This window comes from Coffea eugenioides, unplaced genomic scaffold, assembly GCF_003713205.1.
Source record: "Coffea eugenioides isolate CCC68of unplaced genomic scaffold, Ceug_1.0 ScVebR1_2955;HRSCAF=4081, whole genome shotgun sequence".
Taxonomy (NCBI): Eukaryota; Viridiplantae; Streptophyta; class Magnoliopsida; order Gentianales; family Rubiaceae; genus Coffea; species Coffea eugenioides.
Window position 1 is genome coordinate 2,056 of NW_020863488.1, and position 12,546 is coordinate 14,601.

The following is a 12,546-nucleotide window of genomic DNA, read 5'->3' on the forward strand; positions in this document are numbered from 1 at the left end:
TTGGAGTTAATTGCGGGAAATTGCCGCTTGTGCGGAAAATTTCAGATTTAGGGTTTCAATTTTGGGGGTTTTCTATAGTTGATTGTTGAACTTCTAATTGGCTATAAGTGAAGGGTATTGTGACCCTAATGAAGTATATTGAGTGGCTTATGACTTGTTTGGGTGCTTGTGGTTGTGTTGGATAGTTTTATTGGTTGTCTTGCAGGTTGGAAAAGTTGAAATTGTAGGGGAAATGCTGTCCGAGTGTCTAGGGTATTAGATTCTTGTGAGTTGGGTTGAGATTGACTAGAAATGAACGGTTTTTGGGTTTGTTTCTACTTTTAACCCTAAATGTTATGTATTTTACATTTTCAAGCTATATTTGGGTCTTGCCTGAATAGTTCCTAGAAAAAGGTATTCGACTTGTGTTTGAGTTTTCATTGTACTTTCTTGATTGTTATAGGGCGTGCCGGTGATCCGAGGCTCACGTCGGACGAAAACTTGTGAAATTTCTTTGTTGAACTTGGTGAGTGTACTACTCACATGTTTGTTATTCCGTGGCTTTCTTGTACGTGAATTCTGTGGTTTGGACTAGTTGTGATGATTGTTTGAGCTAGGTGAGGCGAGGGTGTACTTTACCACTCTCGTACTCTCTAGCCTCCTTGACTGGGTATTATACTAAGCTTACTTGACTGTTTATGATATTACTTGAATATTATTGACTATACTGGATTTGGTATCGCTTGGATACCAACTTTACTGTTCACTCTGAGCTCTACCTCATTGGAAGTCAATGGACTCGAGCCAGTAAGGACTTGGTCGGGGACATTTGACAAGCCATGGGGACTGTAGTTGGGAATCTTTGGGTATGAGACCCTTGATTCCGGTATACTCGAGTAATACCAATTCTGTACTGTTTGGTGTTCGGGCCCGGTAAGGGGAAAGTGAGGTGGACGGATAATTGGAGTAAAGAGGGAGTCTACGGTCATGATTACCTGGTATACATTGACGGAGAGTCAATGAGATGAGATCAAGCATGGCAAAAGAGGAAAAGGGCTCTTGAGAGCCATCCGTATCCTTTTATTCCCTACACTTGGGTGTTGTTGATTTTACTTACTTGTCGTGCATATTTGGACTGAATATTCTTGTGTTCATGTGATCCTGGTATATTTTGGTGATGGTACCTCATTGGGCGAAAGCTCACTCCGTGAATTTTGTTTTCCTTACAGGGATTTACCTTTTGGACTTTTGAGTTTGAAGATGAGTTAAGTAGAGCTAGTTGAGAGATTTTGTATATCTCCTCAATAGTTGGCAACTTGATTGTACTTGGATTTACATGTTTCCTTTTGGCTTGTAATCATACAAATGTGGTTGGTAACAGTGTGTGGGTATTCATGTTCCATGTATCCTACTTGGCTTGTATATATATTCCTTTCCGGGATTGTAAGCAGTTATTTGCATTTGATTGGGTTCTGGCTGTTTGTGACGTGGCAGTCACTATTCACTTTACGTTTTAACTTTTGTTTTTCGTTTCTTGATTGATGGTTGGGTTAAGCGCGTTAGTAGTTTCCCGAACGACTTGAATTAATGTTTTACCGTTTTAGTAGTCCTGGCGAGAGCTGGGCAGGCAGTCCGCTAACCCCTTTGGTACGCCTTAGGGGAAGGTGGGGCTGTCACAGGTGGTATCAGAGCCTAGGTTAGAAATACTCTGGGCGAACCTGAAACCTGGTTCTTTGATTTGGGATTGTGTGTAGACGCCATTAAGTGTGAATATATTGACTAAGCTATAAACCTTTGTTATCTTTGTAGGTTATGGCTGGCACTAGTGGAGCGGGCGGAGACGAGCCACCTCAGAGGCGCCCACGGGTTATCGACTTCCAGGAGAGGCCAGGAGGTCCGATCCGGCTGTGGTATACCGCTAGCCGGACCCGCCGCTGTAGGCGTTGCCAGTTTTATTCTTACGCGGACCACGTGGTTGTGGCAGTGCTTGCTGAGCGACGGAGGCTTAGATGTGCCGCCGCCAGGGAGCGCACTGAGACCCTTAGGCTTAGGGGCATCACGCGGATGCAGGCCGATAGGATTGGGGAGCTCCAGGGGAACGTGGCCATGGAGCAGGAGAGGACGAACGCTCTGAGAGAGCAGTTGCAGGTGGTTAACGACCGCCTCACTAGGGTAGTCCGGGAGGTGAGAGACCGGTCCGGCGCTATTATCGATGAGTGTGGGGCACTCATCCAGGGAGTGATTGGCGCCAATGAGCCAGGGGGAGTTCCAGGTGACGGAGCTCTAGGTCAGGGAGGCGCCTCTAGCTCTAGCTCTGGGGGGGAGTCGGTTGGCTCCGTCGAGGACTAGATTAGGGTTTTTGAGCCTTGTTTTGCTCCCGTGTGAGGGATACCTAGGAAAAGCTTTTGGTTAGCTGTTTCGTACCTTTTGTACCTTTTGGGACCTAGGTTGTACAGTGTATTTTGACAGACCCTCTTTTGGCTTCACGGGAGTACTTTTGTATATATTTGCTTGACTGCTCATGTATGACTGTTTGTCACAGTTATGTGTTCTGTGTATAACTGTTCTATGTGTATATATATCTTATGTGGTGTTTATTTTTGGTTCTTCGTTCATGCTTATGTGACTATACATTTTACTATTATTTTGTGCCCCGACTTTAGAGTGACATTAGAGCAATGGAAGGCACTCGTAGTGGACGAGGCCGCGGGCGCGGGGTTAGGCAACCCACAACTGACGAGGGTACTAGGGATACCACGACTGAACCAAATCCTGAACCTAGGGTTGACCCTAATGCCTAGATAGCTGCTGCTATGCAGCAAATGACCGACCTGTTAGCCCACGTAGTGCAACAGCAGGGCCAACCTCCTATCCAGCAACCTGGGAACCCTGGCCATGTAGTAGAGAGTGAAGATCGGGCCCTAGAGAGATTTCAAAAGTTTTCTCCGCCAAAATTTCTGGGAGGGCCAGATCCGGACGTGGCCGAAAAATGGTTAGAGAAAATGATAGATATTTTTGCCGCCCTACACTATTCAGAAGAGAGACAGGTTACTTTCGCTGTATTCCAACTGGAAGGGGCCGCGCGTTCTTGGTGGAACGTGATACGAATGAAGTGGGACCGGGAACAAACCCCAAGAACATGGGTAAACTTTGTGAGGGACTTCAATGCGAAATACTTTCCCCCTCTAGTCCAGGAAAAGAAGGAGGATGAGTTCATTAGACTCCGTCAGGGGACGCAATCGGTGGCTGAGTACGAGAGCCAGTTTACTCGTTTATCTAAGTTCGCCCCTGAACTCATTCTAACGGAGCAAAGGAGAGTTCGGCGTTTTATTCAAGGGCTCAATGTGGAAATTCAAAAGGATCTGGCGGTAGCCCAGATCAATATCTTTAGTGACGCCGTGGAGAAAGCTTTGCGAGTTGAAAATGCCAGGCTTCAAGTAAGAAACTTTCAGGTGAAAAAACGGGGGTTCTCTGCAAGTAGTTCGACCCAAGGGGATAAAGGGACCCCTCCCAAGTTTGGAAGAGGAGCCGGGGGAGGAAGGCAATCGGGGATGACAAGAGGGACTCCACCGAGGGGTGGTCACAATGGACGGGGCCCGCAGAGAAGCGTCTCACAAGGAAGTTCGGCCTCAGTTGCCCGCGGACCCTGTGGATTTTGTGGGAAACCAAACCACACTGAGGACAACTGTTGGAGGAAAGAAAGGAAATGCTTGCGCTGCGGGAGTGCGGAGCATCAAATAGCTAACTGTCCGGTGTTACCTCGGGAGGCTAGAGTAACCACCCAGTCGTCGAAGGCCAACTCGGGACAGTCCAAGGTAGAAGGGACAAAGCCAAAGGTGCCAGCTCGGGTTTACTCCCTTGAGCAACAACAAGTCCCTGATTCCTCTGGGGTTGTAGAAGGTACGATCCCTGTTTTTCATCGTCTAGCTAGGATTTTGATCGACCCTGGTGCTACACATTCCTTTGTTAACCCCAATTTTATGTGCGGCATTGATATAAACCCTGTTAGCTTGCCTTATGACTTAGAAGTTAGTACTCCTACGGGGGACCAACGTTTGATTACTGGTTTGATGTATACAAATTGCGAAATTTGGGTAGGAGAGAGAAAGCTTTTGGGGAATCTTATAAGTTTAGCTATTAAGGGGTACGATGTTATATTGGGTATGGACTGGCTAGCTAAGTACGATGCACAACTTGATTGTAAGAGAAAAGTAGTGGAATTTCGTATACCGGGGGAGGCAACCCTAAGGCTCGATATAAGGGGTAGTTTAGCCTCATCTGCATTAATTTCGGGTATTCGGGCTAGGAAATTTCTGTATAGAGGGGCCCAAGGGTTCCTAGCTTTTCTTATAAACACTCCCACTGATAATTTGAGGGTTGAAGATGTGTCGGTAGTAAGTGAGTATCCGGATGTGTTTCCTGATGAATTAGTAACTTTACCTCCGGAGAGAGAGATAGAGTTTAAGATTGACCTGTTACCGGGGACATCACCTATCTCTAAGACCCCCTATCGAATGGCACCTGCGGAACTCAAGGAGTTGAAAGTACAGTTGCAAGACCTGTTGGAGCGTGGGTTTATTCAGGAGAGTGGATCTCCGTGGGGGGCTCCGGTACTCTTTGTTAAGAAGAAGGATGGAACTTTAAGATTGTGTATCGATTATCGGGGATTAAACAATATGACCATTAAGAACAAATACCCACTTCCCCATATCGATGAACTGTTTGACCAGTTGCAAGGCGCGGTGGTCTTTTCAAAGTTAGATCTCCGACAGGGTTACTATCAGTTGCTTATTAAGAAAGAAGATGTACCCAAGACTGCTTTCAATTCTAGATATGGGCATTTTGAGTTTGCAGTCATGCCCTTTGGGTTGACCAATGCCCCTGCCGCCTTTATGGATTTGATGCATCGGGTTTTCAAACCCTACCTGGACCGATTTGTTGTCGTGTTTATTGACGACATCTTGGTCTATTCTAAAACCCGTGAGGAACATGAGCAGCATTTGAAGCTAGTGTTACAAACCCTGAGAGATCATCGGCTATACGCCAAATTTAGTAAGTGTGAATTTTGGTTAGAGAAAATCTCTTTCTTGGGACATGTGATTTCAAAAGAAGGTATTACAGTGGATCCCGCGAAAGTAGAGGCAGTGGCTGAATGGAAGAGGCCAGAAAACCCCACTGAGATTCGCAGTTTCTTAGGGTTGGCTGGGTACTATAGACGCTTTATTAAAGACTTTTCCAAACTGGCTGGCCCTTTAACCGATCTAACGAAGAAAAATAGCCGTTTTGTGTGGGATACTAGGTGTGAAACCAGTTTCCAGGAGTTGAAACGAAGGTTAACCAGGGCTCCTGTTTTGGCCTTGCCTAATGGGAAGGACAGTTTTACTGTTTATACCGATGCTTCGAGGGAAGGCTTAGGGTGTGTGTTAATGCAAAACAAGAACCACTACTACAAAAGTGTCCTTTTATGACATTCAAAAGCGTCATTATAAATCTATGTCATGACGTTTAGGCTATAATGACGCTCTACTGAAAGCGTCGTCCATTCTCGCGTCACGATAGGTTTATGATAGTTTTACGTGTCCCAATTTATCATTATTATGACATTATTAAATGTCATTATTTATGCCTATTATGACACTTTATAATGACAAGAAATGCTTGAGTACAATAACATATCACAACACTTTTTTAATATAAGTAGATAGCAATATTATGACACTTTTGAAGAGTAACTAGATCAGGCCTTTATGACATTTTCTACTTGTTAGTATAGCATCCAAATTAAAGTGTTTCAACTTCCTGTTGCATATTATCTAACGTCAGAAATCACATTTCATCCTGCTGCACAAGCATCTCAGATCCTAAATTTTGAAGGATTGTAACGTAGCTAGTACAATAATATAAAAGAAGCAATGCAATCATCCAAACTTGAGCAAAAGTACATCATCCAAAAAATCCACACCAAAAGTGTCTACAAATTACATACTAATTTAGATGATTTTAAATTAGTCGTGTACATATGAAGGACACCTTTAACAGCAACTCAACTACAAAGTAAGGAAGATGTCTTCAAAAAACTGCCACTTGACCCAATGTTGCTTTAGTTTTCTTCAATATTCACCTACAAGTGTCGTAAACCAAACAAGACAAATTACAATTCACACAGGCAAATGAGATGATGAATAATAAACACAAACAAATATAAGAGAAAAAGAATCCACTCCGTGACTAGCATAACTCCGATCCCCACACGTGGACAAGCAAAAATATTCCAGCTTATAAGTTAAACTGGAATAAAAATTCTCAATCAGCTCTGGATTGGCCTGCTCGGGAAGAAAGGATAATCCCAACAAAAAAGCTTTGGCTGTGGTGCATTTGCTCTGCAGTAGTAACATAAAAATTCTGAAGCACACTTGATAGTGGACATAAAATAAGTAACGTTAGATACAGAAAATCACTAATGGTGCATAACAGCATGATAACTGCTGAGCCCAGGAGATTCATCATAAATCATAAATGAACAAAAATCAAACTAAAAGCTTTTCTGTTCTAAGTTTAAAGACTATGCTAAGAGTGGGAAACTATTTTACTAATTACAACTCAAAGGTGACTGACAGGTTGTAATAAGTAGAGCAAGAAGTTTATCAGTTGGAACAAGCAATAGAAGGACACAATCACTAAAGAGTAGTCCTTCAAAGTAACCTCATAACACTTACTTTTCTTTTTTGCATGTTTACCTGCCATAAGTATTTTATGATAAGGAATATTTTAAGTTATGTAAAGCATCAGAGATTCAAGTCTCTCTTTCTTTCTTTCTTCTTGTTCTTCTTTTTTATTTTTTAACACAACTACATTGAAAAGTAGGTTCATGAAACAAATATTAAAATACAAAGAAACTGGAAAGTATTAGGTACTTTAATATAAGGAGCAACATATCTGGGCACTGACATTGACATTGAGCTTGCCAATTGGGTAGCAGAATCTGGGCATTGAGGAAGTCAGGCCTACCCAAGACCCTTGGATCCTCTAACTTAATACATGCCCTTTACAATGGCATTTGAGACAGTTTCTCGTAATTATAGTTTCATAATTTTACTTACTACCTTCATCTTTGCAACAAAATCAAGTTTCTTCACATCAGCTTACGATCTCTACATGTTTGTCTACTAATGGTACAGAGCTACTATGTTTAGAAAGTCAACATAACCACTAGTTTGTCAGCTACCGAAGTTCATTAATAATCATCTATCTAATGCAGGTTGAAATGCAAAAAGGCAACTACCATACTTCACTTCATGATCTTTAGGTTTCTAGTGAAATTCAAGAGGCAACAATAAATAGCAGGCTGATTTATTACAAAACCAGAAATTCCACAAGATAAGGAGCACGAATAGTAATACAATATGGAAATGCGAATTAACCCTGAAGTAAAGTTACAATAAAACATGGAGACCAGAAATGCATAACACATTCACATAGTTTTCTAGGAAGACAAGCCCCTAATTAGAGTCAAACAATCTCAGATGCAGTAGGCTTATCCCATACTAACATGTACCTTATAACATCTGTTAGAAGTACCATGTATTCTCATGAGCTCTACTATTCTACAAGGGACTCTATCCTGAAATCCCAGCAAAATGAGCAGAAACAAGCTCCAAAAAGTGAAACCGATATATGTTTCAAACAAAAAAGGCCTAAACTAAATGTAAGTTAGTTAGTTAGACACAGATATCCAACCAATAGAAGCACAATTTACAAACATCAGCAAAAAAATAGCTGCAAGAACCAACACAAATAGACAATACATCTCTTTAATCAGGACAAAAACAAGTTAAACTACCTGATACCAGCATCACCGACAATTCTGATGGCCATTCCCGCGGAAAGGCCAGTGAGACCGCAAGCCAAGCCAGAAGAAAGATGTGCATAGCCATCAAAGAGGTAATAAGCTTTGGTCTTAGAATTAATTCCAGTACTGATGACGACAACAATAATCAAACCGTAGATACCCAGCACACCAGCCATAACAACCGGGACGATCGACTTCATCACAAGCTCTGGCCGCATCACCCCCATTGATTCCACTCCTACCCACTCTTCGTTGTCCCATAAGCAGCTTCCATGCCTAAATTCCCATAATAAATTGGAAAAATGAAAAACATAAATCGACATGAAATTTGATAAAAAAAAATGTAAACGTAGTTATCTATGTTAGGGTTAGGGATCGTACAGGAGAAGACAAGGGCGGCAGCCGCGCCGAGGAAGCCAAAAAAAGGAGCAATTTCATCGCCGCTAAAAGTTGATGACATTTTTCTTCAGATTAAGATCGCTTTTAGGTTACAAACTAGAAAATTGATCGGAAATTCGATCGAAAGAGCTTTCCGGAATTGGGGGCTCTCTCTCTCTATTGCAGCGATCCGATTGGTAATTTTGGGTGTTTTGACACTGCTGCGCTGTTCCGCTCCAGATCACATGTTTCAATTGGAATGATTGGTTTTATCCGGAGAGAAAAAATTTGGGGATGAAAGAGTAGAGCTTGAGATCAGGTAGGTTCTGGAGGAGGGCTTACAAATTTTTTCAAAAAAAGGCGTCTTAGTGGAGAGTTTCAGCATTTTCTGTTTTTTTTTTCAATCTGTTTCCAGCCATTACGACATCGTTATGGTGTTTTCTTTTTCTTTTTAATGACCATTCCTATTGCATGTCATATTAAGATTGTATTATGACATTTTTCTAAAAGTGTCATAATAGATGTGTCATTAAAGACTATTTTTGTAGTAGTGAACGTGATTGCTTTTGCCTCTAGGAAACTGAAAACCCATGAACAAAACTACCCTACCCATGACTTGGAGTTAGCTGCTGTGGTCTTTGCTCTGAAAAAGTGGAGACACTATCTCTACGGGGTTACCTTTGAGGTTTATTCAGACCATAAGAGTCTTAAATACCTTTTCTCCCAAAAAGAGTTGAATATGAGGCAACGCCGGTGGATGGAACTCTTAGAAGATTATGACTGCACGATCAACTACCATCCCGGTAAGGCTAACGTAGTAGCGGACGCCTTAAGTCGGAAGGCTCAAGTAGCAGGGTTAATGGTCAAGGAGTGGGAAATGTTAGGAGCAGCTAGCGAGTGGAACCCTAGACTGGGATGCAAACAAGTAACTTTTGGGAATATTCGGGTGACATCTGCTATTCTCGATCGAATTAAAGAAGCCCAAGAGAAGGATCCGATGGTACAAAAGTGGAAGGAAAAGGTGGAAAAGGAAGCACTACCTGACTTCAATTTGGGTCCTGAAGGGATTTTAAGGTATAGGAACCGAGTAGTGGTAGCCAATGATGAAAACCTGAAAAGAGAAATTTTAGAGGAAGCCCATCGATCGAAATACACGATCCATCCTGGTAGTAATAAGATGTACCAAGACTTGCGACGGTTGTACTGGTGGGATAAGATGAAGAGGGAGATTGCTCAATATATCCAAACCTGTCTGATTTGCCAGCAAGTCAAGGCTGAACACCAAAAACCCTCTGGACTGTTACAACCTCTTGAGATACCTGAATGGAAGTGGGAAAATATCACGATGGACTTTGTTTCTGGACTGCCAAGAACTCAGAAAGGACATGATGCCGTTTGGGTGATCGTTGATCGGTTGACCAAATCGGCTCATTTCTTACCCGTGAATGTGAAGGATTCCATGGATAAGCTGGCTCGATTGTACCTGAATGAAATTGTGAGGTTGCATGGGGTTCCAGTGAGTATAGTTTCAGACCGAGATCCTCGTTTTGTATCGAGGTTTTGGCAAAAGTTTCAGGAGAACTTGGGGACCAAAATCAACCTTAGTACCACTTATCACCCCCAGACGGATGGACAGTCAGAGCGAACCATTCAAACCCTCGAGGATATGTTACGAACTTGTATTCTGGATTTTGGGGGTAATTGGGGTCAACATATGACTTTGGTAGAGTTTGCCTACAATAACAGTTTCCATTCGTCCATTCAAATGGCACCATATGAAGCTCTCTACGGACGGAAGTGTCGTTCGCCCATTTATTGGGATGAAGTAGGGGAAAAGAAAGCTCTAGATCCAACAACCATTCCTTGGATGGAGGATGCACAAGAGAAGGTTAAATTGATCCGTCAAAGACTCCAAACAGCTCAAAGCCGACAAAAGAGCTACGCAGATAACCGAAGGAAAGACTTGGAGTTCGAAGTGGGAGACCGTGTTTTCCTTAAAATCACACCACTACGAAGCGTCACTGCGGGTAGAGGAAAGAAACTTCAACCACGGTTCGTGGGGCCTTACAAAATTCTCCAACGAGTTGGGAAGGTAGCGTACCGACTCGAGTTGCCGCCAAGTTTATCTCGGATTCATGACGTCTTCCATGTTTCGATGCTGAAAAAATACTATCCTGATCCAACCCACGTTGTGCGACCAGAGGAGATTGAGTTAGATGAGGCACTTACTTACGAAGAAAGACCTGTACAAGTACTCGATCGAAGGATTAAGGAACTGAGGAATAAGCAAATTCCATTGGTAAAGGTTTTGTGGAGAAATCATGGAATAGAAGAGGCAACTTGGGAGTTGGAGGAAGAGATGCAAAAGAAATACCCTGAGCTATTTAGTAACCCAGGTGAGCAATTTCGAGGGCGAAATTCTTTAAGGGGGAGAGAGTGTGAGAACCCAGAAAAAAAAAATTTATTTATTTATTTATTATTTTATTCCTGTGCACCCGTTTTTTTTTATTTTCTTTATTATATTACTTTTATCAACATTTTATCAGTAAATATAGTTTTAAAATCATTTTTCTAGTATAAGGTAGTTCGTGAGAAATTTGGAACGTATTTTGGACGTGGGACCCGCTAGTGCATTAAGTGAGAGAAATTCGGCCGATTCGGTTAAATATTGCATATAGGGATTTAAGTACTAGGTGTTAGGAGATAATTGGAGGTTACCTAGATGAATTAATACTGAGGAGACAAGAAGATAACTCTAGCAAGACCAAGTGCCAAGTGTCCAATTTTGGTTGGACCAACCTTGCCTAACTTTTGACCAAACTTACCTTACTTGATTTAAAGTGTAATTTTGACCAAGAGCTCTTCATTTCAGCCTTGTCTTGGCCGAAACTTCTTGGGAGCAAAGGAGAAAAACTCTTCAACCTTTCATCTACAAATTCTTGCCAAATCTTGAAAACTAACCGATTAATTCCCAAATTAGTCCATAAAAACATCTTGCTTAGGGTCTTTGAAGAACTTGGTGGTGTTGTTTTGGAAGAAAATCACCTAAGCTACAACCTTTCTTGAAGAACTAAGGTATCTTGCTTGGAACTCATCTTTTGGTATTAATTTTGGCCAATTGGTGCCTTATATTAGTTATATACGTGATTTTCCGGAAGATTTGGTGGCTTGGAGTGAAGTTTCCTAATTTTCTGATTTTTGTTGGAATTTTTCTGTTTTCCATGATTGATTATGATTGAGCTTGAATTGATGGTTCCAAATGGTGTTTTATAGCTCTCTTGTGAGTTAATTGGAGTTAATTGCGGGAAATTGCCGCTTGTGCGGAAAATTTCAGATTTAGGGTTTCAATTTTGGGGGTTTTCTATAGTTGATTGTTGAACTTCTAATTGGCTATAAGTGAAGGGTATTGTGACCCTAATGAAGTATATTGAGTGGCTTATGACTTGTTTGGGTGCTTGTGGTTGTGTTGGATAGTTTTATTGGTTGTCTTGCAGGTTGGAAAAGTTGAAATTGTAGGGGAAATGCTGTCCGAGTGTCTAGGGTATTAGATTCTTGTGAGTTGGGTTGAGATTGACTAGAAATGAACGGTTTTTGGGTTTGTTTCTACTTTTAACCCTAAATGTTATGTATTTTACATTTTCAAGCTATATTTGGGTCTTGCCTGAATAGTTCCTAGAAAAAGGTATTCGACTTGTGTTTGAGTTTTCATTGTACTTTCTTGATTGTTATAGGGCGTGCCGGTGATCCGAGGCTCACGTCGGACGAAAACTTGTGAAATTTCTTTGTTGAACTTGGTGAGTGTACTACTCACATGTTTGTTATTCCGTGGCTTTCTTGTACGTGAATTCTGTGGTTTGGACTAGTTGTGATGATTGTTTGAGCTAGGTGAGGCGAGGGTGTACTTTACCACTCTCGTACTCTCTAGCCTCCTTGACTGGGTATTATACTAAGCTTACTTGACTGTTTATGATATTACTTGAATATTATTGACTATACTGGATTTGGTATCGCTTGGATACCAACTTTACTGTTCACTCTGAGCTCTACCTCATTGGAAGTCAATGGACTCGAGCCAGTAAGGACTTGGTCGGGGACATTTGACAAGCCATGGGGACTGTATTTGGGAATCTTTGGGTATGAGACCCTTGATTCCGGTATACTCGAGTAATACCAATTCTGTACTGTTTGGTGTTCGGGCCCGGTAAGGGGAAAGTGAGGTGGACGGATAATTGGAGTAAAGAGGAGTCTACGGTCATGATTACCTGGTATACATTGACGGAGAGTCAATGAGATGAGATCAAGCATGGCAAAAGAGGAAAAGGGCTCTTGAGAGCTATCCG

General features: G+C 42.0%; 1 protein-coding gene and 1 pseudogene across 1 annotated transcript; one reads left to right on the forward strand and one right to left on the reverse strand.

The window, feature by feature from the left end:
* Positions 1-3,086: 3,086 nt before the first annotated feature.
* LOC113757320 lies at positions 3,087-5,538 on the forward strand. The gene is made up of 2 exons (XM_027300675.1): positions 3,087-4,044; positions 5,489-5,538. The coding sequence occupies exons 1-2, from the start codon at positions 3,087-3,089 to the stop codon at positions 5,536-5,538; spliced, it is 1,008 nt and encodes a 335-aa protein (XP_027156476.1).
* Positions 5,539-7,815: 2,277 nt separating this feature from the next.
* Positions 7,816-8,530, reverse strand: LOC113757318 (annotated as a pseudogene).
* Positions 8,531-12,546: the final 4,016 nt, after the last annotated feature.